Source organism: Ceratocystis lukuohia (assembly GCF_044167205.1).
Source record: "Ceratocystis lukuohia strain C4212 chromosome Unknown Supercontig10_pilon, whole genome shotgun sequence".
NCBI classification, from domain to species: Eukaryota; Fungi; Ascomycota; class Sordariomycetes; order Microascales; family Ceratocystidaceae; genus Ceratocystis; species Ceratocystis lukuohia.
The window spans coordinates 233722-261216 of record NW_027263529.1 but is presented as its reverse complement, the minus strand read 5'-3'; the positions used below and the strand labels follow the sequence as shown (position 1 = coordinate 261216).

The 27495-nt window shown below is 46.0% G+C and overlaps 4 protein-coding genes across 4 annotated transcripts; 3 read left to right on the top strand and 1 right to left on the bottom strand.

Moving 5' to 3' along the window:
• Positions 1 to 5968: 5968 nt before the first annotated feature.
• On the bottom strand, positions 5969 to 7214 carry HOO65_100051 (vesicular-fusion protein sec17; the record flags this gene model as incomplete). The annotated part of the gene is made up of 4 exons (XM_071004686.1): positions 5969 to 6398; positions 6476 to 6782; positions 6904 to 7027; positions 7185 to 7214. The coding sequence occupies 4 exons, from the start codon at positions 7212 to 7214 to the stop codon at positions 5969 to 5971; spliced, it is 891 nt and encodes a 296-aa protein (XP_070855828.1).
• A 1973-nt stretch (positions 7215 to 9187) lies between these two features.
• Positions 9188 to 10945, top strand: HOO65_100050 (Vegetative incompatibility protein HET-E-1; the record flags this gene model as incomplete). Its single annotated transcript, XM_071001709.1, has 1 exon — positions 9188 to 10945. One exon carries the CDS (start codon positions 9188 to 9190, stop codon positions 10943 to 10945), a length of 1758 nt encoding a protein of 585 aa, XP_070855827.1.
• Positions 10946 to 13914: 2969 nt separating this feature from the next.
• HOO65_100049 (Vegetative incompatibility protein HET-E-1) lies at positions 13915 to 19229 on the top strand (the record flags this gene model as incomplete). The annotated part of the gene is made up of 5 exons (XM_071004635.1): positions 13915 to 13969; positions 14025 to 14163; positions 14225 to 14509; positions 14581 to 16648; positions 16710 to 19229. The coding sequence occupies 5 exons, from the start codon at positions 13915 to 13917 to the stop codon at positions 19227 to 19229; spliced, it is 5067 nt and encodes a 1688-aa protein (XP_070855826.1).
• A 2353-nt stretch (positions 19230 to 21582) lies between these two features.
• On the top strand, positions 21583 to 24074 carry HOO65_100048 (uncharacterized protein; the record flags this gene model as incomplete). Its single annotated transcript, XM_071004653.1, has 3 exons — positions 21583 to 21727; positions 21777 to 23809; positions 24024 to 24074. 3 exons carry the CDS (start codon positions 21583 to 21585, stop codon positions 24072 to 24074), a joined length of 2229 nt encoding a protein of 742 aa, XP_070855825.1.
• Between the last annotated feature and the right edge of the window lie 3421 nt (positions 24075 to 27495).

Sequence of the window (27495 nt, the reverse complement as noted above, 5' to 3'; positions counted from 1 at the left end):
ATCCTTGCAGCGCGATAAATGCGTAATTTTGGGTCATTTCGAAGGGCCTGAAGGGCGAGAATTATATTTCTCTCTTTGTTCAACTGTGGCATACTTGGTGGTTGAGAAATAGTTGAAAAAGGGAAAGTAAAGGGAGTTGCGAGATTTTTTTCCGATTTCCCATGTTTCACGACTTCCTATGCACTTACGTTAACGAAACCTGGTAACAAGTAAAAGATAGATCCGTAAGAAAACTTAATTGGAATTACAGGACATGTATTCTCACACATCGACATAATTTATGACCGTCCACTTCGTGTAAGAAACCAAATTTTAGGTTATTTTGAGAGAGTTCCTATTCGCACACCGATGGTTTCTGTTTGCGCACCAAATTTTAATGCCCCACACACACACTGACAACAATCCAGCCAATCAAATAGTCGTATATCCCTTTTAAAGTGGGATCAAACCTGAGTAGAGAGGCTAAAAATCATCATCACAACTAAGCGAAATCTAGACCCCGCCTTCTGCAGTCTGGTGTCTATTGTACAACTATTAACAATTTGAACGTGTACACTAAAAACTATATAATTTAGGTGTCTTGTAGGCCATATTGGCACTAACTATCAAATTTTTCAAGTACCCCCTAACAACACTGCAATTTAGCTTGGCAATATCTCTCGCCAAGTACTGTATACCTGTGTTGATATTCTTGCAAAGCAGCACCACTGTACTGCAGGCTGCAGGTCTTAGGGTTCAGGGTCACATGACAATCTGACCCTGATCCCGCTCTGAGATTGACTTACGAAGCGCCAGCTTCGGAAGTCTGTAACAGAGTTTGCTTGCTTTGAGAATCATAAGAATCGACATACATTTTTAGGATTGCTATACGTACGAGACTCACGTATCTATATGCATCAATGTGAGTGATTATAGCGCTTGTTTACTGTGGTCAATAGCTGCAGGGTTACAACTGCCGTATCATAGACGCAGGCGTAACACCCACACCATGGCACATATAAGTGTCAACACAAGTATTCAGAAATTCTTCTGGCTTCAACTTAGTGAAAGGGAACCTAAGGGACGGAACAAAAAAAAGTAGATTAAAAATAAAGTGTAGTTCTCATTATTAGGTCACCGAATAGTGCGCTTGAAGTTACGGCGCGAGAAAAGCTATCAACCCTAGGTATCAGTAAGCCAAAGCAGAATTTAGACATGTGATCAGATGTCAACAAGACTAACTGTAAAACAGCCCATGGAACTTGAAGGTGGTCATGATGACATCTGTAAGGGGCATGCGATACATCGCACCATACTTGGGAGTACTATGGTGAACAGCCCGCATTTCATCTGGACTAAACCTCCTATCCATCTCGGACTTCCTATTGGCTAGCCAGAATAGTGACTTGGCAGTAGCAAAAACACTGAAAGTAACCATCGCAGTGGCAGAAGGATGAGGAATGAGCCCAAGTATCAAGCTTTCCACTATTAGGGGGCGTGAAGGTACTAGAATATAGGCGCTTTATTTTTAAGATAGTAGTGCGGAAATGGCTCTTTCATTAGGAGACTAGACAACAAAACTAGATAGGCAAGTGCGTCTTTCATATGGGGGTCCTGTTTAGAGTGGTCCTTGTGTCACTTGACAAAGATAAGATGGCTGTACCACGTATCCTAGCTACAAGAATGGATTGCCATTGAAGATTATTTGATAATGCTTGCCAGGTAGTCCATTTGAACCATACGGCACGTAAATGAACTGTCGTATAATTAATTATTTTCTGTTTATTTGGTGTACATCAATGTCGGAGTTTGATAGCTACATCAGGCAAATCGGGCCTGTTACACACACTGAACTATTGATGGCACCCTCAGCCTTTTCTTCTCAAAAATGGCGAAGTGTTCAACCGAAGCAATAGATATTCCAGTACATTACGTATGATTCTTATTGTACAAAGTTAATATTGGCTGTTCAAGATCTTGGCAACTGCTGACGAAATACACCCTCTCTCCCCCCACGCATCTCATACTTCGATAACTAGACATGATTACAATCGAAAGAGGGGTAGTTCGCAGAGTTATCATAATTTAGCCTAGACCTTCATAATTATACCACAACTATAGCGTCATGAAGCAGAATTACGTTATCCTTTTCGTCACAAATACGACCCTGAAAGTTGGGCACCAATCCCGGATGCTCAACAAAATTGGCCATCAGTACTTGTGACACTACGCATAATCTTCAAATATCCGATAACGTGAGGACAGGCTGTCTCTTTCTAGGCAATGCTGCCTAGCTAGCTTTTCCTTTCCTCATGAACATCTTTTCCTCTGCCGCTTGTTATTTGTTCTTATTATTAAGATCTCCGCGTCAAGGTGAATAGAACAACTAGCCGGCATTGATTGGTCCTGTTTGTTTAGATTATTTGCTAGCTATAACGGTAAATTTTAGGAGCCGTATTAATGCAGCTGTGATAGGATTATTGCCATCATGCTTGGCTGGCTTGGCACGAGAGTTAGCAAGTCTATTGAAACATATAAACATTTTGCGTAGACAGTGTTCAGTCAAGAGCCGACAAACCTCCACACAGCCTTATCGGACTCCCACAGTGCTTCACGATTAGAGGCCAACATCAAACAGATGATTTGGGATAACTGCTGCGATTCAAAGTCTACATCGCTGCAAGCCACTGGTCCCATTACAGCCAGTACATGTTTACATGAAGATATATTGTTTAAAGACAAATCTTGCACCAAAACGTAGGTTGTACATTAAAGCGCCATAAAAATCACATCTAACATTCTAGTACTTCTACTTAGTGCTTTGTTGGCTTTGACCAAATCCGTAATCTAAACATTGCCGACTATCTTCAAGACGTATGGCAGATCCGCAAGCCTGGGTAAATGTAAGATTTGGGAGATATTGATGGCTATATCCACAGACAATAACTCCTCTGATTCAATTGAGATCGGTCGAGATGAAGAAGAATTCATCAACGCTCATTATGGGTACAATAATCCATGTGAAGCGGTTATCTTGGAGGCTAAGAGATTGTTCCCAGGCAGGGAGACGATAATTCTGAGCATTGGCACAGGCCTTAGAAATGCTATTGGAATTAGCGACTCAGAAAGCTCTCCTTCCAACGCATGCTACAAAATTGCTACTACTTCTAAGGCTACAGAGTTACGACTCAGAGAAAAGAACGGCAATACTAGAGGCTATTATAAATTCAACGTTGAGAATGGACTCGAAGACGCTCCCATTCCAGACCTCCATAACTTGATAAACATTGTAGCATGCACGAGAAACTATCTTGCTAAACAAGAATGATGTTGCCAAATGTGCCGATGCTTTCATTAATGGCAAGGTCTTACCTTTATCAAAACCTGTCGAGTAGTAGGGTAAGTACTGTGAGGAAAAGTCTTGGTTCATCTATTAAGCTAACCTTTGCGTAGCAAGGCATAGAGAGTAAAGCAATCAATGTCTGCTGGACCTCTACGTGACCAATCCTGCAATAGGCAAGAAAAAGGTTGACGAGAAAAAGGGCGGTTTACTCAAGGACTGTTCGTCGCTGGAGGCTGAGAGGGTGAAAAGCCGTCATCAGTAACATCTAATATAGATTCAGCCATGTCGTCTTCTTCATATTTCCGACGAGACTGTGACAAACTACTTGTAATTAATCTTTATTCTGGTCGAGCTGTGTATAAATGGGAGTGCCAAGTTTTGATGGAGGACTTAACGAAGGTAGCATACTTCTTGTTGTTCAAGTCCTCCAAAATAACCCAACATCAGGTCTCGGACAGGCTGTAAGGACGTGTGGAGTGGACCATTACAAGTTACACCACGAGCACAATGATATTCAATTTCGACAGATATGGTTTGGAGAAGGTGTTCACCTTCAGATATTTAAGTAGCTCGTAGAAGCACTCGTTGGAAGATAGAGGACAGACAATACAGGATCAACTTCATACACGCTCTCGCACCTAAGTCTTCACTAAGACTCAGATTTCTCGCTAGTTGGTTCTTTCAACAAGTGGGTAGGTAGACCTGAACCCCATATGCCTTGTGGGTGTTGCGCCTGCGTCTATGATACGGCAGTTGTAACCCTGCAGCTATTGACCACAGTAAACAAGCGCTATAATCACTTACGTTGATGCATATATATACGTGAAACTCGTATGTACACCGATCCTAAAAATGTATGTCGATTCTTCTGATTCTTAATGCTTGATGAAGAAGGAAGGAAACTCTGTGACAGACTTCCGAAGCTGACCCTCCGTAAGTCTATCTCAGAGTGGGGTCAGGGTCAGACTGTCATGTGACCCTGGACCCAAAACCCACACTCGTCAAAGTTGTAGATAGTCACAAGGGTGGTGCCATATTTTCCGATTATGTTCTCCGTGAGCTTGAACCAACCAATCGCGAATAATACTGGATCTTCGCATTTGTCCCATTAATAGTCGTATTTACGATCAAATCTCGTCTTAAGATCTGAGTGTCGCTTGGCGAAGTTTGAAGCCCAGCGCTTACCAACAGGTTAAGCATCCCAGTTGGCGAGCAGTCGATTGGCTATTTGTTCAAAATCACGCTGTTTCAAGATCAAGAATGAGCTGAAAGATGGCCTGTTCTTCTAGATCAGATAGCTTCCGTGATTCTAGGATGGTGCCGTCTTGAGAAAGAACGCCCTTCTGTCAGCGATGCAAGGTCCAAGAATGGACCTGGTAGAGGCTTGCCTCGGCTCAGCCCTTTCATCCAGTCACCTTGAATAGCTTTAGGAGTCCCAGCGTCCCTCCGAGATCATCGGTGTTTGGGCAGTTATCTCTCATCCAGTTCTTGAAATCGTCTCTGAATACGTCGTTCTTCTAGAGCCTCACCGCCGGCAGAGACGTCGTCCTCCCGAGAACCAGCAAACCCGCATCCTTGCGGCCCGGTTTAGCCATCTAGTCTACTGTCTCGTTTCCTAGGACTCTACAGTGCCCTGGGACCCAGTAGACCCTACCGGTTGGTTTGTCTAGTGCTATGCCTTCCGGTCTGCCAGAATGCGCCGGATTTCGCCGATTTCGAGCTGAGGAATGCCTGGTTTTCTCATTTACAAGCCACTTCGCTTTACGGCCCCCTAGACTGTCCATGCACAGACTCATACCCTCTGCTACAAGCTTGCCTCATGCACTATAGTTACTATCAGGATAACCTCTGACAAAACTTTCCTATTGTTTCATCAACTACCTAATGAATCTCCACTTCCGAGGGTGTGAAAACTTCTATGCGAATCACTTTACTTTGGAAAGCGTCTCGGTAAAGCGATGGAAAATTGAGAGCAGGTTGGGAACTGATCGTTAAGAAAAGTGTGCCTTCAATACAAATCACCCTAACATGCATGAAATTTTGGAGTGGTTGAAGGGCTATATCGTCAATGTAGAGCTAGTAGTGATGGTATGCATAGACCGAGGGACTTTGCTGCCCAGAGTATTGCCCAAGAGCTTAAGGTCCCTCACGAAAGCCATTAATGTTATGGATATGCGTTCTTTTTGAGGAGTGTTTGCTAATTAACTTCAAAGATAATCTACTACGATTTATGCAACTCGCACCTGCAACGCTGAAAGGAGAGAATGGTTCAAAAGAGGGAAAAAAGACAACTAACATGAATCTAAGGGAAGTAAACCACTGTTTGAAGGTGATGCCCGGAAGACAATCCGTCCCTAGTTTGTTAGTCTTTCGGGGGCCATGCAGGATGTCACAGGTGTTGATGATTAGCTGAATATCCGAAACTAATACTCAACCAATAGGACGACATCTGCCTGGAACGAGGTAAGGATATTCAGATAGCATATAATACGTAGATAGTGCAAATATCAAAACACATGTCACATACAGTTGCAGAGTCACTCGCGCTAACAACACTCACGGCGGCACTAACGCGAACACAGACAAGCCCATGCATATGTATTTATATACACATATCGACTTGTCCCAGCCATCCCTTCTCCAGATCTAAGCAAATTCGTCTTCATCTGCATCCACTGGTGCTTCAACAATCTGATCTTTGACACGCGTCAAGATAATTGTCTTCCACCTGTCCAGTTTGCTGACCTGGTCAAACATGAACAGCCGGTTGGTGAATTCCTGTACGTTTGACGCTTGGACTGATTCGGAGAGGTCTCCTAGGATGCGGTACTCTCGCTGCCCTGCAAACGTGGGGTCAATCTCAACATACTTCTCTAGGGCGCGTTGCGTAGCCACGTTATCTCCCGAAGCTAGATGGCAAATTCCAGCCTTGAACAGATAGTCTTTGACCGAGTATCGCATGAGGTTATTGTCAACAGCGCCTTTTGCTACGCGCTCAAAGATATCAATTGCTTTGTAATAGTCTTTGGCCACGGCAGCCATTTCGGCAACCTTGAGCCAGATCTTGTTGGCCATGCTACGGCAAGCAAGTATAGCATTGTTAGTCGCGTTTCGTCACACCCAGTAATACGGGAAATAATCATAGCTACTTACGCAGGTGCATTGTCGCCCTCATACCAGCCGGCCGCTTGTTCATAGGCTTCTAGGGCTGCCTTGGTGTTGCCCAGCTCTGTGTCGTAGATCTCTGCCAAAGCCTCCTGATGGCCAGCGGCACGGCGGAAGTTGCCCCGAGAGCAGTATTGTCTGATTGCTAGTTCTACACAGCGGGCGGCAGCAGCTGGATCGTCCTTGCGATAAGCCTTAAAAGCATCTAGGCGGGTGTTGGCGGCATCGTCGGGGTCCTGCAGATGTTGCTCCTGTATTTTCGCGGCTTCCTCTAATGCCTTGCCGGCGTCAATGTCTGCATTAGGGAGAAAATAAGAATAACACGTCAGTTTAGTTCAAGATCAGCGGGGCTTAGCGAAAGAGGAGGGAAGGAAACGGATGGTCTGGTCTACTACTATTATTCTACAGTGACATACTCAGCTTCTGCAGGCGGAAAGTATTGCCAGCCTGTATGAACAGGTCGGCGGCATTAGAGTACAGTTCATTGCGCCTGCCAAAGAAGTTGAAGCTTTTTTCAGCACTATCCCGGGCGTTCGTTGCCTAGATATTGCGCCACATGGTTAGCTTGAGCTGGTAGATGCAAGGCAACAAAAACACCATGAGATAAGGTAAAGGGTGTATGTTTGTGCATCCGGTCCCAGGTATGGAGGTGGAGCCGGAGTCAAGCCGAAGGGGAGAGGAAAGACCAGCTTCTCACCTTCTTCAAAAGCACATGGGGATCGCTCATTGTTGGAGATGGTCGAGGCTATGGAGATGGAGAGAGTAGAGGTCGGCGGATTAGGCGCGTTACGTAATTTATATGGATAGGCTAGGCAAAGGAGGGCCAAAGTATAGAGTTAGAAAGAAAAAAGAAAAGAGCTGAAGCTATCACTATACTAAAACGCTGTTACTATTAAAGCTGATCAACGTCCGACTGTTCGGTCTTTCGAAACCATATACGTAATAACAAAGCTAGGGGGAATATTACAGTAGCTAATTCGGTTCCCCTCTTTGATGAACGTTTAGGGTTATTAGTGTTTGCAACAACCCTAGTCATGCTCAGACCCATTTGCGATGTTTTTAGTAACACTAGAAATACGGCAAAACATCGGTTAAGTAATAGACCAGCAACAAGAACAAAAAGAGTTACTAAGCTTAATCAACCCCGAATGAAGGGAGGCAAAAGGAAACTCGTCAGAAGAAGCGGGTTTGGGTATTTTGTCTGCGTTGCCCTCACGTAGACTTATGCCGCATTTGAGTGTCAATATAAGTATTCAGGGCTTTGTCTAGCTTCAGCTTGATGAAAGGGAGCCTAAGGGACGAAACAAAAAGAATGTTCCTATTTGCACCTATAAGATTTCCTACAGAGTAGACTTTCTTGAGTTGTAAAGTGTGGGGCTCTTACGACTATTTTATTGGTTGAATATTTGTTAATATAGGCATGTGATTGGTTCAACTACTTGGTGGTATGTAGGGCATTAAATCTTCAGGTGCGAATAGGAACAGTCATTTTATACTATATCACGTATCCTACAATAGAGCGTCGTCTTTGGTGATTATTTGCTAATGCGTAAATAGCTAGTCCATCTTAATCATACTACAAGGAAATAAATTATCGTGTAATTGCCTTCTGTTTATTTGGTGTACATCTATATCACTGTTTAATAGACACATCGGTCAAATCGGTCTTGTTACACACACGGCAAGATTGTACCACCCTCAGCCTTTTATGCTCGAAAATGACGAAACTTTCAACCGAAGCGATGGATATTACATTACGTTACGTATAATTCTTATCGTATAACGTTGATGTTAGCTGCTCAAGGTCTTGGCAACTGCTGACGAAATACATCCCCTCTCCCCCTACGCATCTAATACTTTAACTCGACATGATTACGGTCGAAAGAGGAGTAGTTTGCAGAGGTATGATAATTTAGCCTTGACCTTGAGAATTCTAACACAATAATATCGTCATAAAGCACAACTATGTTATTCTTTTCGTCGCAAATACGATCCTGAAAGTTGGGCACCAATCCTGGATGCCCAACAAAATTGACCATTAGTGCTTGTAACGCCACGCATTATCTTCAAATATCCGATAACCTGAGAACAGGCTGTCTCCTTCTGTGCAGTGCTGCCTAGCTTTTCCCTTTCCTCATCATCATCCTTTCCTCTGTTGCTTGTTATTTGTTCTTGTCATTAAAACCTCTGCATCGAGGCGAATATAACAACTAGCCGGCATTGATTCGTTCTGTTTGTTGAGACTTTTCCTTATTCCACTCTCTTCTTAATGAATCTCCTTGCCTTCAATTCTTAGCGCTTGTTTCTCTGACTTCATCGCAGACCATAAACCGGGATGAGCCTAAGTGAGCCGCCAGCCTCTCTGCCGCCATTGAAGATCCTGTCTCTCGGTATGTCTATGTAGCGCCCCTCCAAGTCTATGCCTCGGCCCTGATCTTCAGCCCTACCAATAGCTTGATAAGGCAAGCATTTGAAAAGGAAGAACCAGACTGGATCGAGGTGAAGCCAATAGTTGAGCCAAATTGGAATGCCTGCCTGCAGACCCCTGAGGGCTATAAAGAAGGGGTAACATCAGTAGCGTTCTCGGATGATGGACAGCGACTGTCATCAGCGTCTTAGGACAAGACAGTCAAGATCTGGGATACCACTTTTGGCGCATGTCTGCACACACTTGAGTGTGGTGATGATATCAAGTTCACGATGTTTTCAGAGGACGGGGAGCGGCTGGCATCGTGGTCTAAGAGCAACGAAGTCAAGATCTGGGATGTGAATTTTGGCACATTCCTGTTCAGTCTTAAGGGCTATGCCCCCCCGGTGAAATCGGTCCTTTTTTCCAATGATGAGCAGCGGCTTGCCTCATGGTCAGGGGATACCAAGGTCCAGATCTGGGATGCTACTTCTGGCAAATGTCTGCGTACCTGTGAAGGCCACGAAGAACAGGTGACTTCAGCGGTGTTCTCGCGTGATGGGCAGCGACTGGCATCGGGGTCTCAAAACAAGACAGTCAAAATCTGGGATGCAACTCCAGGCACATACCAGCACACTGCCGAGAGCCATGAAAAACAGGTGACGTCGATGGTGTTTTCGAATGATGGGAAGCAATTGGCATCAGGGTCAGATGACACCACGGTCAAAATATGGGATTCGATTTCCGGCACATGTCTGCACACACTTAAGGGTCACGATGGATATATCACGTCAATTGTGTTCTCGGGCGATGGAAAGTGGTTGGCATCAGGGTCAGGCGACACTACAGCTAAGGTTTGGAATGCCACTTCTGGCATATGTGTTCATACCCTTGAAGACCATGACGGAGAGGTTACATCGGTAGTGTTCTCAGATGATGACCGGCGACTAGTATCAGGGTCTCAAGGCAAGAAAGTCAAGATCTGGGATGTGATTTCCGGTGCATGTCTATTTACTCTTCAGGGCCACCCTTGGCCGGGCAAGCTATTGGCGTTTTCACATAACGGTCAGCTACTGGCATCCGCGTCAGATGACAAGACAATTAGGCTCTGGGATGCGACCTCTGGTACATGTGTACGTACTCTTCAAGCCGATAACTATTACGGAGCATCAGTGGTGCTCTCAGATGATATCCAGCGACTAGCATCGGGGTCTTTGGACGGCATAGTCAAGATTTGGGATGTAACTTCTGGTGCATGCCTACGCACCTTTCAGAGCCATGACTACTACACAGCATTAGTGGTGCTCTCAAATGATGGCCGGCGACTGGCATCAGCGTCAGATGGCAACACAGCTAAGATATGGTGTGCAGATTCTGGCGCCTGTCTGCAGACTCTGAAGAGCCACCATCTGCCAGTGATCTCAGTGGTCTTCTCAAATAGTGGCGGACAGCTTGCATCAGGCTCTGAAGATGGTGAGGTAAAAATCTGGGATACGACTTCTTGTAAGTGTCTGCAGACTCTCCAGGGCCATTGTCATCTGGTGAGGTCAGTGGCGTTCTCAAACAATGACCAGAGACTGGCATCAGGGTCTTTTGATATGACAATCAAGATCTGGGATGTAGCTTCTGGCGCGTGCCTGAAAACTCTGGAGGGCCATACTTGGCCCGTGACGTCAGTGGTGTTCTCCGAAAATGGAGAGCGACTAGTATCAAGGTCAGATGGCGAGACTGTCAAGATCTGGGATGCAAATATTGGTAGATTTCTGCAGACTGTGGAGGGCCATCATTGGCCGGTGGCACTAGTAGTGTCCCCAAGTGCTAGACACCCATTGGCATTAGGACCATCGCCTGACAAGGCCTTTTTATTTCACTCCAAGTTTCATAGCTCCAATCTTAGCATTGATGACGCCTGGGTTATAAGGGGCCATCAAAGGGTGCTTTGGCTACCACCATCGTATCGCCCTATAAAATCGGTAGTAGCCGGAAAGAGAGTTGGTCTAGGCACTGCTTCCGGCCGTATCACAATCATGGGATTTAGATCTGATGGCTAGTACGACCAGGTTGCCATCAAAGTGAGGCATTCCTAGGCTACTACATGACGTTCAATTAACATCGTATCCTCCATTCCACACCAACGTACGTGTACCCCGAGCGCCGCAGTACGCCGAGCGCTGCACTTTTCTTAACCTCTCTTATAGAAATCGTGATAAAAACACCATAACCCATTTGACCAAATAAAACTACTCACTATACTCTTCCCCAGATGTCTCAATCACTACTTGACAAGTCCTTGCATTATGGCCAGGCTGGCTTCAGACACTACAACACTGTAGTGCTCAAGGTACATGTACATTAATTTTACAATTATTGTTGCCATTTCCAAGCCTACTTTTGAGTCACCTTCAAGTAATAGAAGTGTGTCTAGGGGTTACTGATAGTATCCCTGGAGACTACTGAGTCTACTCTAGTGTAGTTGGTGATTCAAAAGGGTCAATGGGCTGATATCTATAGTTGCTATTTCACTAACTATACTTGTACTTTAGCATAGTTGTGCCCAAAGATAGGACTCAACACCTTGATAAAACAATAGAGAATCAATAGACTGCACAATGAGAAAGTATAGGATGTTTAGAGCGCTACGCCATAGTATGTAAGCAACTAGATAACACTTGGTCTTACCAAGGCTCGAAACTTGCTTGGAAATAGCAGTATTGTTTGACTCACTGTAGGTTAGCCTATGTCTTGTTTTCTTCATATGCAGCCCCTCTTCTAGGTTTTGAAGTTGAGTGTTGTCAGTAACCTCAGTCAGGGTTACCAAGATTGCTGACCCTGATCCAGTTCGCCCAAACGCTAGGGTTAGCATCAGACATCAAGGGGTCGTCTTCCAAGGCCCAAGTGCTCGACCCAGAACATGGTAGTAATGGATATATAAACCGGCCGAGATCCGCCCCTCGGACTAGACTTAGATAACGTAGGTGCATAGGATGTCGCAAAAATAAGGAAGTCGGAAAAAATCCCGCAACTCTCTTTACTTTCCCTTTTTCAACAATTTCTCAACCACCAAGTATGCCACAGTTGAATAAAGAAAGAAATATAATTCTCGCCCTTCAGGCCCTTCGAAATGATCCAAAATTACGCGTTTATCGCGCTGCAAGGATATACAAAGTCCCGCCTAGTACCCTCTATGATCGATATCACGGCAAGCCTTCTCGAAGCGATATTGTCCCTAAATGGCGCAAACTATCTGATCTAGAGGAACAGGTCATTGTTGAATACATTATCAACCTAGGGTCTCGAGGATTTCCCCCTCGGCTTCGTGGCGTGGAAGAAATGGCCAACCGACTGCTCGCCGACCGCGACGCGTCACCCCTGGGTAAGCGCTGGTCTTCCAACTTCGTCAAGCAATAACTAGATTTTAAGATGCCACTTAGTTGCAGATACGACTGTTCGAGAGCCAAATATCAAGATTCAACTATTAGTCACGATTAGTTCAATCTTGTGGAGAACACAATCGCGAAGCATGGCATCACGCTTGTGAACATCTACAATTTTGACGAGGCTGGCTTTATAATGAGCCTGGTTCCGAGCGGAGTGGTTGTCAAGGGTGCGGAAAGGTGCGGAAAGGCAAAGTTAGAGCAGCCTAGAAACTAGAAATGGATTGCTGCCATTCAGGCAATCAATGTCGAAGGCCGGAGTATCGCGCCGTTCATCGTGGTTGCAGGTCAATATCACCTTGCCAGCTAGTGTTAAGAAAGCAGGCTTCCAGGGGATTTAGCTATGGCGACAATTCGCAATAGCTGATCGATAATAAGACAGGCCTTGAGCGGCTTAAGCACTTTGATCGGCACAAAAGGCACAATCTAGTGGTCCCTATCGCCTTGTGATTTAATGGGTACAAAAGCCACCACCTGGCTGACTGTTATAAATATTGCAGGAGCAATAACATAATCACGCATTGTATACCGTCTCATCTATCTCACCTACTCCAGCCTCTTGATGTTGGCTGCTTTGGACCGCTCAAGAAGGTATATGATAGAGAAATTAGGCATGTGATTGGGTGCTCAGCAACCCACGTTTCTAAGATCTACTTCTTTGCAGCATTTTATGATCCCTATCAAGCCACTATGGCGCAAAAAGGTATCAGGGGAGGATTTAGAGGAGCTGGAATTGTTTCTTCAGATCCGGAAAGTGTCATCGCTAGCTAGAGACTCTGACACTGCCCGAAAAGGAGACTAGCCTTCCCGGTCCTGGTGTTTGAAGACGTTAAAGACGCTACCTGAGGCCACTTCCGAATCTGAACACCTTGAAAGACGAATCAGGTGGCAGTAAGGTAGCGCGTAGTCGTTAAATAATACAAACAAACAAAAAAAAAACTAAAGTAGCTCTTCAGCGTCTATTCTTGAGGTGCTCAAGTCATTTTCCAACGGGACTAGGGCAATAATGGATCAGATGGCATTATCTGAGTCTGAAAACTAGATGCTTCCGCAGCTTGTGCGAGACGCTTAGCAAGCAGCGCAGAGCGAAAAATAAGGCGGCTTCAGAAAATAGGAGCTATGACTGTCGATGATGGTAGGGAATCAATTGATCCATGCTTTGTCTTGAGTGTCGGTTTCTTTGGTGCACGTGCTTATCATGTACGTTACATCATATTCACAGAGAAAACTACTACACTACACTACATTATCTTGCTTACTGGTTGGGTATCAATAAGTCCCCAACATGTGGCTAATACTCTGTAGGCAATCGTGGCGTCTTGTTTAGGCTTGAAGAGATACATATTAAATTTTTAGGCACAATTACCCTCGAATGGGAGTGTATTTCTCCTTGTCTGGCTCTATTCTTCTGTTTGTCTCTTTCCACCCTTTATTGCATGATTGAAGCTGTATCCAGGAAGTCAAGGCCAATACCAACTTCATTTGCTCTGATTATCTACCTGAGTGTACTTTGTCTCTTCATGTGCCTCATCTATCTTGGCCACATTCTTTAGTTTCTTTGACCTTGTCACATCCATAGCATCACTATGAACTCGTCTATGACGCAAACTACTGGGCCACCGGTGTGGCTTCTGTCTCTCGGTATGTTCTCTAGTATCTTGATACTAGCCTACTATCATGTTGCTAACTGTTACAGACGGCGGTGGTATCAATGCACTATCTAGCTTGCTCATCCTTGAAAGAATTATGGAATGCATCCAAGAGTCGGAAGGTTTATCGGAAACACCAAGACCCTGTGACAGGTTTGACTTCATTGGTGGGACAGGAATTGGAGGGTATGAACTTTACTAGCTGTGGTTACACATGCTGGAATCTTCGATAGTAACATCTGTACAGGATCATTGCCATTATGCTCGGCCGGCTGAAGATGAGCTGCGACGATTCGGTTCGAGAGTATAAAAGCATTGTCAAAGCAATATTTGACTTAGAGCCAACACTTTCATCTACAATACCCACGGATGAATTTTCAGCAACGAGGTTGGAGGCTGCTATCAAACGAATGATTCGCAACAACTGCACTGACCCAAACTGCCTGCAGCGAAAGACTGATGGACATATTACCGGCACTGACACATGCCCCCATGAAGACATGTTGTTTGCAGATGAAACTTGCACGAAGACGTGGGTACTACAAAAACAGGTCTACAAGGCATAGAAAGTCTCATCATATCTAATGCTGCGTGTTAATCTAGTGCTGTTCTGGCGATGAGGACAGAAAATCTCGACACGCTACCTACACTATTCAAAACATACCACATCCCTAGATGCCTTACAGGATGCAAGGTTTGGGAGGTGGTCAGAGCTACCTCTGCAGGTATCGCCCTCTCTGATCCAATAACACTTGGCCTTGACAAAATCGAGTTCATTGGCGCAAGCTATGCCTACTATAACCCATGCGAAGCTCTTATCTCAGAGGCTGAAAGTCAGTTTCCTGGTAGAAACATCATGATTTTGAGTATTGGAGCAGGCCGATATGGGCTTGATGAAATTGGCCATTCCAAAGATTTTATGCGTCGAGCACGCTGGGATATGGTCCCTTTCTTTAAGCATATCCACTTGAAACTCAAAAACAAGTATGACGGCCTTGGAGTCTACTATAGATTCGATTTTGAGAATGTCCTAAAAGACTACTACACTTTAAACTACGACAGAATTTCAAACATCCCAGGACACACTTACCACTACCTCAATATGAAAAAGCTATCTGTCAAGCGGTTTGTCGCCACCTTCACTGGGAGTGGTGTCTCTCAGCTCAATATCCAGCATATCCAGCATGATGAAAAAGACGAGCAATGCCTTTCCGATCTTTACATTACCTATCCATTCACAGACAAGAAGGATATTGAACGAAGAAATGGTGGCTTGCTGGAAGGATCGTATAGATGGATTCTCAGCCACGAGAACTTCCTGCAGTTCCTCAATGAAAACAAATCGCCAATCCTCTGGATCAAGGGGGACCCTGGCAAAGGCAAGACAATGCTCCTCTGCGGCATCATAGATGAGTTAGCGCAACACAAGTCAGTGTCTCTATCCTACTTCTTTTGCCAGGCCACCAACTATCGACTCAGCACAGCTACATCTGTGCTGCGAGGCCTGATATATCACCTAGCACTCTACAATCCATATCTCACCAAGCATGTGCGGAACCAGTACGACTACAAGAAAGATCTTTTCAAAGGTCCAGGTGCATGGTATGAGCTATGCGAAATACTCACCTCCATGTTGAATGACGTGAGCCTGAAAAATGCCATCCTGATTGTTGATGCTTTGGATGAGTGCAGGGTAGACCAGAAACTACTACTTGAATTCATCACCAAGCCATCACGCGCCAAATGGATTGTGTCAAGCCGCAACCGGCCAGACATCGAAGAAATCCTGGATGATGTAGAGCAAAAGCTCAAGATACACCTAGAAATAAACCAGGAATCAGTTTCTATAGCGGTCAATTATTTCATCGATATCAAGGTGCATGAGCTTGCAGAGGAAAAGAACTACGACATGGAGATGGAGCGTGCCGTCTTAGAACATTTACGCTTGAATGCCAACGGCACTTTCCTCTGGGTCTCCCTGGTTTGTCAAGAGCTTTCTGGTCAAAAATCCCTAACCTGGCAAAGGCTTAACGAATTGAAGTTATCCCTAACTGAAAGTGATTCTCTCTATAGATCAATGCTAGAGCATATTAATCAGCACAAAGATCCAAAACTTTGCAAAGATATACTTGCCACAGCCTTGGTCCTATACCGATCTGTAACTGTTGAAGAGCTACATCTTTTGGTCGAGGGACTTCAAAACTTTGACAGGGAAGAAGCGGAAGAAGCCATCAAATCATGTGGCTCTTTCCTGACGATTCGTAGCAACTCTGTTTCTTTCGTGCGCCAGCCAGCACATGACTATTTCCTGAAGGAATGTTTACGGGAGATATTACCTTCTAGCATTGCAGACCAACACCGCAAAGTCTTTACGCGATCACTAGACCTCCTCCATGATGGACTCAAGCGTGATATTTACGGCCTAAATACACCTGGCTGCCTGATTGACGAAGTCAATGCTCCTCAGCCTGATCCCTTGGCTGCTATTCGATACTCCTGCACCTTCTGGGTCAATCATCTTCTGGACTCACGAGTAGATGTGATAGCCAGTGAAAATGATGAAATACTGGACTTCTTCAAGAAAGGATATCTTCACTGGCTGGAGGCACTTAGTCTTCTGAATCAAGTTTCCATTGCTGGAAAGGCCATGCAGCAGCTGGAAGCTTATTTGGTAAGTAGCTTTTTTTGTTGCTGTGAACGGCTCTCATGAAATGGTATTTAACATTCTGTAGCAGGGCAAAGGGTCACAGAACCTTCAAGACATTGTCAGAGATGCGCGCCGATTTCTTCTGCTTCATGGAGGAGTTATTGAGATGGCGCCACTACAAGTTTATGTCTCAGCTCTCATATTCAGTCCCACAAACAGCCTCATCAGAGAAACATTTACCCATGAAGAGCCACAGTGGATTGAGGTGAAGCCAAGGGTCGAAGAAAACTGGGATGCTTGTCAACCGACTCTTGAGGGTCATGATCGCCATGTGACATCAGTTGTATTCTCAAATGATGGACAGCGACTGGCGTCGGGATCTCGGGATAAAACAGTCAAAATCTGGGATGCGACTTCTGGTACATGTCTGCAAACCCTTGAGAGCCATAGCTCAGAAGTGACATCAATAGCCTTCTCAAAAGATGGGCAGCGATTGGCATCAGGATCTCGGGATAAAACAGTCAAGATCTGGGATGCGACTTCTGGTGAATGTCTGCAAACCCTCGGGAATCACAGCTCGGAAGTGACATCAGTAGCGCTCTCAAATGATGGGCAGCGGCTAGCATCAGGGTCAGATGACAAAACAGTCAAGATCTGGGACACGACTTCTGGGGCCTGCCTGAAGACTCTGGAGGGCCACTCTGGGTCGGTGACATCAGTTGCATTCTCAAACGATGGGCAACGACTGGCGTCGGGATCTTGGGATAAAACAGTCAAAATTTGGGATCCGACTTCTGGTACGTGTCTGCAAACCCTTGAAAGCCATGCCTCGGAAGTGACATCAGTAGCGCTCTCAAATGATGGGCAGCGGCTAGCATCAGGGTCAGATGACGAAACAGTCAAGATCTGGGACACGACTTCCGGGGCCTGTCTGAAGACTCTGGAGGGCCACTCTTGGTCAGTGACATCAGTTGCATTCTCAACCGACGGACAACGATTGGTGTCAGGGTCGGATGACAAGACACTCAGGGTCTGGAATGTGACCTCTGGTACATGTCTACAGACTCTTGAGGGCCACAATGGTGGCGTGACATCAGTCGTGTTTTCCAACGACGGCCAGCAACTTGCATCAGGGTCAGACGATAACACTGTCAAGATTTGGGATGTGGCTTTTAGTCCATGTCCACACACTGCCAAGAGCCACGATGAGTCGGTGACATCGGTGGCATTTTCAAACGATGGCAAGAGGCTAGCATCAGGGTCAGATGACCATACAGTCAAGATCTGGGATGTGACTTCTGGGGCATGCCTGGGGACTCTGGAGGGCCACTCGTGGTCGGTAACATCAGTTGCATTCTCAAATGATGGGCAACGATTGGTGTCAGGGTCAGATGACAAGACACTCAGGGTCTGGAATGTGGCCTCTGGTAAACGTCTGTGGACTCTTGAGGGCCACAATGGTGGCGTGACATCAGTGGTGTTTTCAAAGGATGGCCAGCGACTGGCATCAAGGTCAGATGACAACACATTCAAGATCTGGGATGTGACTTCCAGTAAATGTCTGCATACTCTTGAGAACCACTGTTGGCCGCTATCGCTATTAGTGATGTCGAATAATGATCAGCGACTGGCATCCGGGTCAAATGACAAGACAGTTAGGATCTGGGATGCGACTTCTGGTAAACTTCTACACACTTTCCATGATCTTGACTATTATGAGGCATCAGTGGTGCTCTCAGATGACGGCCAGCGACTAGCATCAGGATCGTTGGATAACACAATCAAGATTTGGGATGCAACCTCTGATACATGTCTACGCAATTTTCAGGCCCATGACTACTACAGGGCATCAGCGGCCCTTTCAAAGGATGGCCAGCTACTAGCATCAGGGTCAGATGACAACACAGTCAAGATATGGTCTACCTATTCTGGCGCTCTTGCGCAGACTCTGAAAGGCCATCATCGGCCAGTGATATCAATGACTTTCTCAAATGATGGCCAGAAGCTTGCATCAGGCTCTGCAGATCATACAGTAAAGATCTGGAATACGACTTCTAGTGAGTGTTTGCACACTCTTAGAGGCCATCGTCATCTGGTGAGATCAGTGGCGTTCTCAAACGATGGCCAGAGACTAGCATCAGGGTCTTTAGATATGACAATTAAAATCTGGAACGCAGCTTCTGGCGAGTGCCTGCAGACTCTGGAGGGCCATACTTGGCCAGTGACTTCAGTGATGTTCTCAAAAAATGGACAGCAACTGGCATCAAGGTCAGATGGTGAGACCACCAAGATTTGGGATGTGAATTCTGGTGTGTTCCCGCAGACTGTGGGGGGCCATAATTGGCCGGTGGCACTAAAAGTGTCCTCAAGTTCTGGACACCTATTGGAATTAGGGCCATCACCTGACAAGACCTTTTTGTTTGAGTCCAAGCTTCATAGCTACAGCCTTAGCATTGATGGTGTCTGGGTTATGAGGGACCATCAAAGGGTGCTTTGGCTACCGCCATCGTATCGCCCTATAAAATCAGCAGTAGCAGAAAAGGGAGTTGGTCTAGGCACTGCTTCGGGCCGTATCACAATCATAGGATTTGGATCTAATGGCTAGTATGAGCAGGTTGACATGAAAGTGAGGCGTTCCCCGGCTATTACATGACGTTCAAGTAGCCACATATCCTCCATTACATGTTATATACATATATATGAACGGCATTCCAAGGATTCCTCTTGCTCGCTCTAATTTTCATCCCCAGGCTTTGCAAACACTCAAAAGTTTCATGCAGCTGCATCATTTAAAGATTTACATATACTATCATTCGCCAATTCATTGTTCTGGTAGTAATCGGAGCCGGGGTTGCCAGATTGCTGCTCCCCACTAACCTCGGCCAAATGCTGTCGCCGATAGTTTCAAATCTGATAAGACGGGCCTCTTCCAAGCCTTTTATTTAGTCTAGGCACTTAGATGAGGAATATTTAAATCGCTAAAGATCTGCTCTTCAATCATAAATTAGATAGAAAAGACACAGCCAGAAAATCACAGGTCCCCCCTCTTCTTATTCGAGAATATTCAGTACGTCCCGTGACGCGCCTCCAGTTAGCACGCGTTATGCTTTGATTTCTTTCAGGCCACAACTAGACCTCCAGAGACGATTTCACAACCTTTGTCTCCATACTATTTATTTGAGCTGCCTTTATACCCAAATATAACCAGCCTGATTCTCATTCTCTAAATACAATGCAATCTCCCTCTCTGTCCATTAGATACAAAGCTTGTTATTCTTCAGTATCTTTATCTATCCTTCTCTAGATGTCAGCTACACCCCTTCTCCCTATTCTGAGAGGATTATCCCCCAGCTCCCAGGTGACCTCAGTCTCTATACAGCCATTCTCTGCCTTACTCTACTGGCTGTCATGAGGTTGTTTTCCTGAGTAGGTGCAGCTACATCATAGTACTTAAGAGTAATAACATAGGATAAAGAAATCATATATCAGTGAAGTCTTCAACACAAAGAGTATCCTGTCCTTTTTACATTTCTTTGTATAAGTATCAGCCATAGAATTGGCCAGGGGAGAGAGGTACATTGGCAGAATTCCAGAGCATAGAATGCACTAACAGACACATTTCTAGCCAATCAGAGTGCGTAAATTGATGCCCACATAAGCCCGATGCCCGTGTAGAAAAAACCTGATGCCCACGTAGTAGCTGCCCTAAAGGGGGTCGTGGCAAAGGCGCCGCCGCCTACATGCACCAGTCATTTTGTTTGGGCAGCTACTACGTGGGCATCAGGTTTTTTCTACATGGGCATCGGGCTTATGTGGGCATCAATTTACGCACTCTGATTGGCTAGAAATGTGTCTGTTAGTGCATTCTATGCTCTGGAATTCTGCCAATGTACCTCTCTCCCCTGGCCAATTCTATGGCTGATACTTGTACAAAGAAATGTAAAAAGGACAGGATACTCTTTGTGTTGAAGACTTCACTGATATATGATTTCTTTATCCTATGTTATTACTCTTAATCACTATGATGTAGCTGCACCTACTCAGGAAAACAACCTCATGACAGCCAGTAGAATAAGGCAGAGAATGGCTATATAGAGGCTGAGGTCACCTGGGAGCTGGGGGACAATCCTCTCAGAATAGGAAGAAGGGGTGTCGCTGACATCTAGAGAAGGATATATAAATATATTGAAGAATCACAAGCTTTGTATCTAGTGGACAGAGAGGGAGATTGCATTGTATTTAGAGAATGAGAATCAAGTGGTTATATTTGAGTATAAAGGCAGCTCAAATAAATAGTATAGAGACAAGGGTTGTGAAATGGCCCTTCCAGAAGAAGAAATTCACAGCAACTGTAGTGTTGCTACTTGTAAAGAATCCTTGAGACTTTGCCCACTGTTAGTGCACATGCTTCATGGCCTTTATGGGGCTTGTACCTGTAGGCTAGAGCTAATCAGAGTGCATAAAGCCTGATGCCCACATAAGCCCGATGCCCGTGTAGAAAGAACTTGATGCCCACGTAGTAACTGCCTGCACCTTACGGGGCCCCTTGTCAGTAACCTAAGTCACAGTTACCAAGATAGTTGACCCTGATCCAGTTCGCCCCTACGTTAGGGTTAGCATCAGAAATCAAGGATCTTCATCCTAGGCCCAAAGCGCTCGACCCAGAACATGGTAGTAATGGATATATAAACCGGCCGAGATCCGTCCCCCAGACTAGACTTAGATAGCCAGAATCATTATCAATAATCACTCACTCTTCTTTACAGGACATTCAGTACGTCCTCCTAATATCTACTGTTACCCCTACACTAAAAAATTGATTAGGTAATCCAAAAACAGGGGGGAGGGGAGCGAAGATAGGAAAGGGGAACTGCTCAGCCTGCCTGGTGGCTGGTTGGCGAAACGGGACTTCTTTTGGTCCATTCCATCTCTCCCGTTTTGAGAGCATCCCATCCGCCATGGCAAATCAATCGCCGTCGAAAATAATCGAGAACCATCCCATTGGGAAAGGTCTGGATACCTTCCGCACCTTGTTCAATTCGATATGCAAAGACGAGAGCATCTTGTGCTCGCCGGACGCGCTGGATCAGCTTGACCCAGAAGGTATGGTCAGCCAGCTTTGCTGTCGTGTACTATTCTGACTAGCATGCAGATAGCCAAAGTCTCGTTATCAGTCTTCTTGCCGCTGTACAAACCCTCACTGCCAGTCGCTTCCTACCATCAAAGACAGGTCAACCTAGTCTCCGAATCGACCTCATCAGACTACAATGTGCGGTCGCCTTTACCGACTTCAACTTCGACTGCGTCAAACCTCTCCTGAAATCAGTCCTCGCTGACGAAACAGACGATACCCTCCTCTGGGATCAAGTCTACCAAGCTGTGACCGAACCTACCCCACCTCCCCAACTGGTGACCTCTTCCATCCAACAAACTCCGTGGCTGCGCAATACCAGCAGCTTTGCGAACTCGTCCGAACATCGTAAATATGTGGATGACGTGCTTAAGGAGGAGCTCGGCTCTATTTATGTTGGGCTCTGCAAATTCCACGAGACATACTTCGGAAACGTGGCCGGCCTGGAGACAGCATCCGAGACGTTCTTCAAGCAGTGCCAGGAAGGCAGCAACCCACTCTTTGACGAAGGCTGGAGCGGATGGCCCAAAGACGCGAAGCAGGATGATGTGCTGAGCTGGTTTGCAGACTTCACCGAAAAGCTGTCGATATTTGCGGGGGGCAGCAAGCCAACCTCGACACGTCAACGACGACCACTAGCAAAACCCACCGAGCGGATTGATATAGGGAAACGAAAGATGGATGTTGGCTTCATGAATGTCCCTGCAGCTCGGAAAGACTCGAGGTGCCATTGGTCTAAGATCCTCGTGCCAGGAGAGCTCAAGAGTAACCGATCCGCCGATAAAGCTTTAGAGTCATGGCTTGATCTTGGGAGGTACGCGAGGGAAGTGCTCGCTGCTCAGGATACTCGCCGCTTCGTCTTGGGCTTTACCATCTGTGGATCTCTCATGAGGGTATGGGCGTTTGACAGGCTCGGGGGCATCGCATCTGAGCAGTTTGACCTCAATGAAGATGGGCTGCGGTTTGTGTATACGATCCTCGGCTTTCTCTGGATGAATGACGAGCAGCTTGGGTTTGATCCAACAATTATAACGACAACAAACAAGGAGCGCTTCATCAAAGTCAAGCGGAACGGTTCCACTGAGCGTATCATCATTGACAAGGTGATACAGCGTGCGCCTTGCATAGCTGGCCGGGCGACGACTTGCTGGAAAGCCCATCTCGAGGGACGCCCCGATATGCCGCTTGTCATCAAGGATTCATGGCAATACCCAGAACGCGACGAGGAGGGTGAATTACTATGTGAGGCGACTACCAACAACGTCGTAAACGTAGCTCGATATTACCACCATGAGACAGTTCAGATTCACGGGGCAGACGATGACATCCGGAGCAACGTTCGAGGCGGTTTGGACGTTACGAGAGCCTCGAATTACCGCCCGGAACACCCGATGCTGCCAAGAAGCAGCGCAGCCGGTGCTCCGCGGAAAGGTCGCAAGATCAGCGCCGCCGGTACGAAGCGGTCGTCCAGTCACACTGGCGCTCCCCTACCTCCCACCAAGCGATCCTGTTCTACATCTCTAACAAAGGCCGGCAGTCAGGCACTGATGAATCGGATACATCGTCGTGTCATCGTTCGTGATTACGGAAAGTCTATATACAAGGCGAGCTCTCGATCTGCCCTCCTTGCAGGTTTCGAGGGCTGCATCCAGGGACATGAGTCCCTGTACAAGGCAGGTTTCTTGCACAGAGACATCTCGATCAACAACCTTATGATCAATGAGAATGACGACAATCCCTCTTGGCCTTCGTTTTTGATTGATCTGGACCTTTCTATCAAAGAACAACGAGAGGGCTCCTCTGGAGCTAAGGGTAAGACCGGCACAAGAGCCTTTATGGCTATTGGGGTGCTGTTGGGCGAGCAGCATTCCTTTATGCACGACCTTGAGTCATTCTTTTGGGTACTCTTCTGGATATGCATCCACTACAACACGCCAAACGAGAGCAGAGTCGTTACCGAGTTTGACAACTGGAACTATAAACATATGGAAGAGCTAGCGACATACAAGAAGGGTGTGGTTGTCAACGAAGGAGATTTCTTCAAGATTGTAGAGGTAAACTTCACGCCGTACTATCATTCATTCATTCCATGGGTCAACAGGTTACGGAGAATAGTGTTTCCCAATGGTAGGAGGTGGGTGAGAGAGGATAAAGGATTGTATACTCGGATGAGAGAGATCCTTCTGGAGGCCGGGAATGACCCGGATGTGCTGGCAGACAAGTAATATTATGGGTTTATGTTTTTTGTGCGACTACTAGTTGCTCTAGCACAGCTCATTAGCGAAGCGAAGCGCTGGTGTTAAGGACGCGAAAAAATAAGAGGGAGCAAGAGGACCACCAAGGGCCAGCGGTAGTAAGATGACGATCGTAATTAGTAGGCTATGTGCCAGGCAAACCCGCGACTGGGCTCCGAGGTGCCTTCATCAAGAGAACAGAATATGGCTGTCCCCAAGGACGATTCGGAATCATGATTGATATACATAAGTTCATTCCGTCAACTATACTTGATCCAAGCCATATTCATTAGCTGCATTTGGCTATCTTTTCATTTGCCCCTCGATATAAAGCTGTAGTGATACATCTGAAACTGACCCAACAAATTGTGTTACCCTATGACCAGCCATCACATGTTTTGCTTGCACTGGCGCTGTATTTGTACAAACAAGGATTTGTTGGCCGTCGTTGCCTATACTGATGTCCTGAACCACGTTCACTTATCTGTGCTCTTGTTAGACCTCCTGGCCCTCCTTTCTCTCTGTTTACCGAATTCGCTCGTCGACTTTATGTGTTGGAGACTGTGGCTGGCACCGCTTGGAACTGCCCGAGCAGCCCCGTCCTGAGTAGCATCTTTGCTGCCTGTACTGCTATTGACGATTTACAGAGAATCTTCTTGATGTTCACGCATGGCTGCTTGCCTGCCCACATCTCCTGTCGTTCCTCTATCCAGTTCACGCATTCGAGCAGGATGTGTTGAACTGTTTGGGGTCTGTGACCGCATTGGCATTGGTCGGTGTCGGCTTTGTTGATGGCGCTTAGATAGGCCCGGAGGGCGATCTTGCCGGTACGCATCTGGGTGATCACTGAGCTGATGGCTCGGTGCATCCCTTGGTGCTTGTCGAGTGGCGCTTCCCAGGACTTTACCTGTCCCTGGACCCAACCTGTCTCAGGACAGCTACTGCAGCTACACTCTGAAACGCCTGACCTCCAAGAACAAAACGCATGCTCGTAGCGGTCGCATCAGCTGCGCATTAGAAATTTAAAGTCTATCGACTGTGGCTACTTGGTTAGCTAGGGTATAAGAGACTCTCCACTAACTATTGCGTCAGTATAGCAAGTGGAGGGTTGTGATGTGTGGCAATCACTTACCATACTCCACTAAGAGTAGGTTGCCGCATTGATAGCCTAGCCGTTATTCAGCAAGCTTATGGGTGGGCCAAACGGATTTATTACAAACAAAAAAAGCCCAGGCTAAGAGTCCGGCTTTCGTGTTGTATCGCGAAGTTTGAGGTCGTCAAGGCGTCAGAGGGCTGGCCATTGAGGTCTGCAAAGAAGTTTGCGGCTTCTAGGAGTGAAGAATTTGCGTTGGCTGATTTTCAGGTGAGTGCTTCCATGCTAGGGTAAATCAAGGGTTAGGCGTATTAGGGTCCGTGGTTGCACAGATTTTGTCTTGGACTCGGGGAAAAGAATCCAGACAAAAACTGAACCCCTTCCAGACCTAGGACAGATGTAGCTTCCTTTCACTATGCAGCCCCTGGACTATACCGAATAAATAATTTCCACTCTATTGTTCGCCTCCATCTGCTGTATCTGTAGTCTGCTTGTTAGAGCTGCTAAGGACTCACAGCAAGGCAGTTACCACGTGGGCATCACGTTTTTTCTACATGGGCATCAGTCAATACATGATTTCCACTAGTTACATTATTTACCTCTATCTAGTATGTATGTATGTATTTTTTAACATAAATCTGCTAAATCTACATTGCTAGTAAGGGCTCAAAACACTGCTTAGATACACCAAAGGGGCCCCATAGGTGCACACTGCTGTACACTTATGTTGTCATGATCTATGGATCATGTATGGTTCAGGCCTTGCCCTCTCTCCAGCGTCTACCTAGTGTCCTCCTAGCGTCTTCCTCTAGTCCCTCCACCAAAGTACATATAAACCACTCGACCACTGTCGTTAGCATATCTCCCTTTAGTTTCTTTTAGAACTTGTCGAGTTCTTCTTCAATACAGAGCTGTTATACAATTGAATCTTCTTGTATCTCGTGAAGCCTTACATATGTAAACCTTAAAATGATGGCAGTTACTACGTGGGCATCTGGCTTTTTCTACAGAGGCATCAGGCTCATGTGGGCATCAAATTTACACACTCTGATTGGCTAGAAATGTGTCTGTTAGTGCATTCTATGCTCTGGAATTCTGCCAATGTACCTCTCTCCCCTGGCCAATTCTATGGCTGATACTTATACAAAGAAATGCAAAAAGGATAGGATACTCTTTGTGTTGAAGACTTCACTGATATATGATTTCTTTATCCTATGTTATTACTCTTAAGTACTATGATGTAGCTGCACCTACTCAGGAAAACAACCTCATGACAGCCAGTAGAGTAAGGCAGAGAATGGCTGTATAGAGGCTGAGGTCACCTGGGAGCTGGGGGATAATCCTCTCAGAATAGGAAGAAGGGGTGTAGCTGACATCTAGAGAAGGATAGATAAAGATACTGAAGAATAACAAGCTTTGTATCTAATGGACAGAGAGGGAGATTGCATTATATTTAGAGAATGAGAATCAAGTGGTTATATTTGGGTATAAAGGCAGCTCAAATAAATAGTATAGAGACAAAGGTTGTGAAATAGCCCTTCTAGAAGAAGAAATTCACAGCAACTGTAGTGTTGCTACTTGTAAAGAATCCTTGAGATTTGGCCCACTGTTAGTGCACATACTTCACCGCCTTTATGGGCCTTGTACCTGTAAGCTAGAGCCAATCAGAGTGCATAAAGCCTGATGCCCACATAATCCCGATGCCCATGTAGAAAAAACCCAATGCCCACGTAGTAGCTGCCGAGTCGGAGTACCAAATGGGGGGGTTTATGTACCTCGTGCCAGGGAGTCGGACTACCAAATGGGGGGGTTTATCTACCTCGTGCCGCGTAACAACCCACAACAACTTAAGCTGGAGAATTCAGGCTCGAGTTTACCCAGGGTTAATCCGGCAAAAGGCAGATTCCGCACAATACCCATCCTCCATGTAGTTCATCCAACATTTCATCCAAGGTGAGAAGATCTAATCATCTTCCGCAATTGGGTTATGCCTGAGGCGAACACAGCCGCGAAGTACGGCATCCGGCTAGATCATTTCCACGACATTGGTGAGGCTAATTTTATCATGAGCATAATTCCGGGCGCAATGTTCGTCATAGCCATAGATAGGCGTAGAAATCCAAATCCAGTGCAGCCTGGAAAGCAGGAATAGACTATGGTCATTCAAGCGGTCAATGCAGACGGCCGAGCAATCCCGCCGTTTATCATTAGTGCAGGTTAATATCGCCTCGCCACCTGGTACCGAGAAAGCAACCTTCCGGGCGATTAGGTTATTGCGATGACCCAAAATGTCGAAACCGATAACGAGATTAGTCTCGAGTGGATTAAGGATCACTGGACAGCCAAGCGATCAAATATTCTTTACAGCCCCTTTATCCTCGATGGCTACGAACGCTGTTGTAGAGTTGCTTGT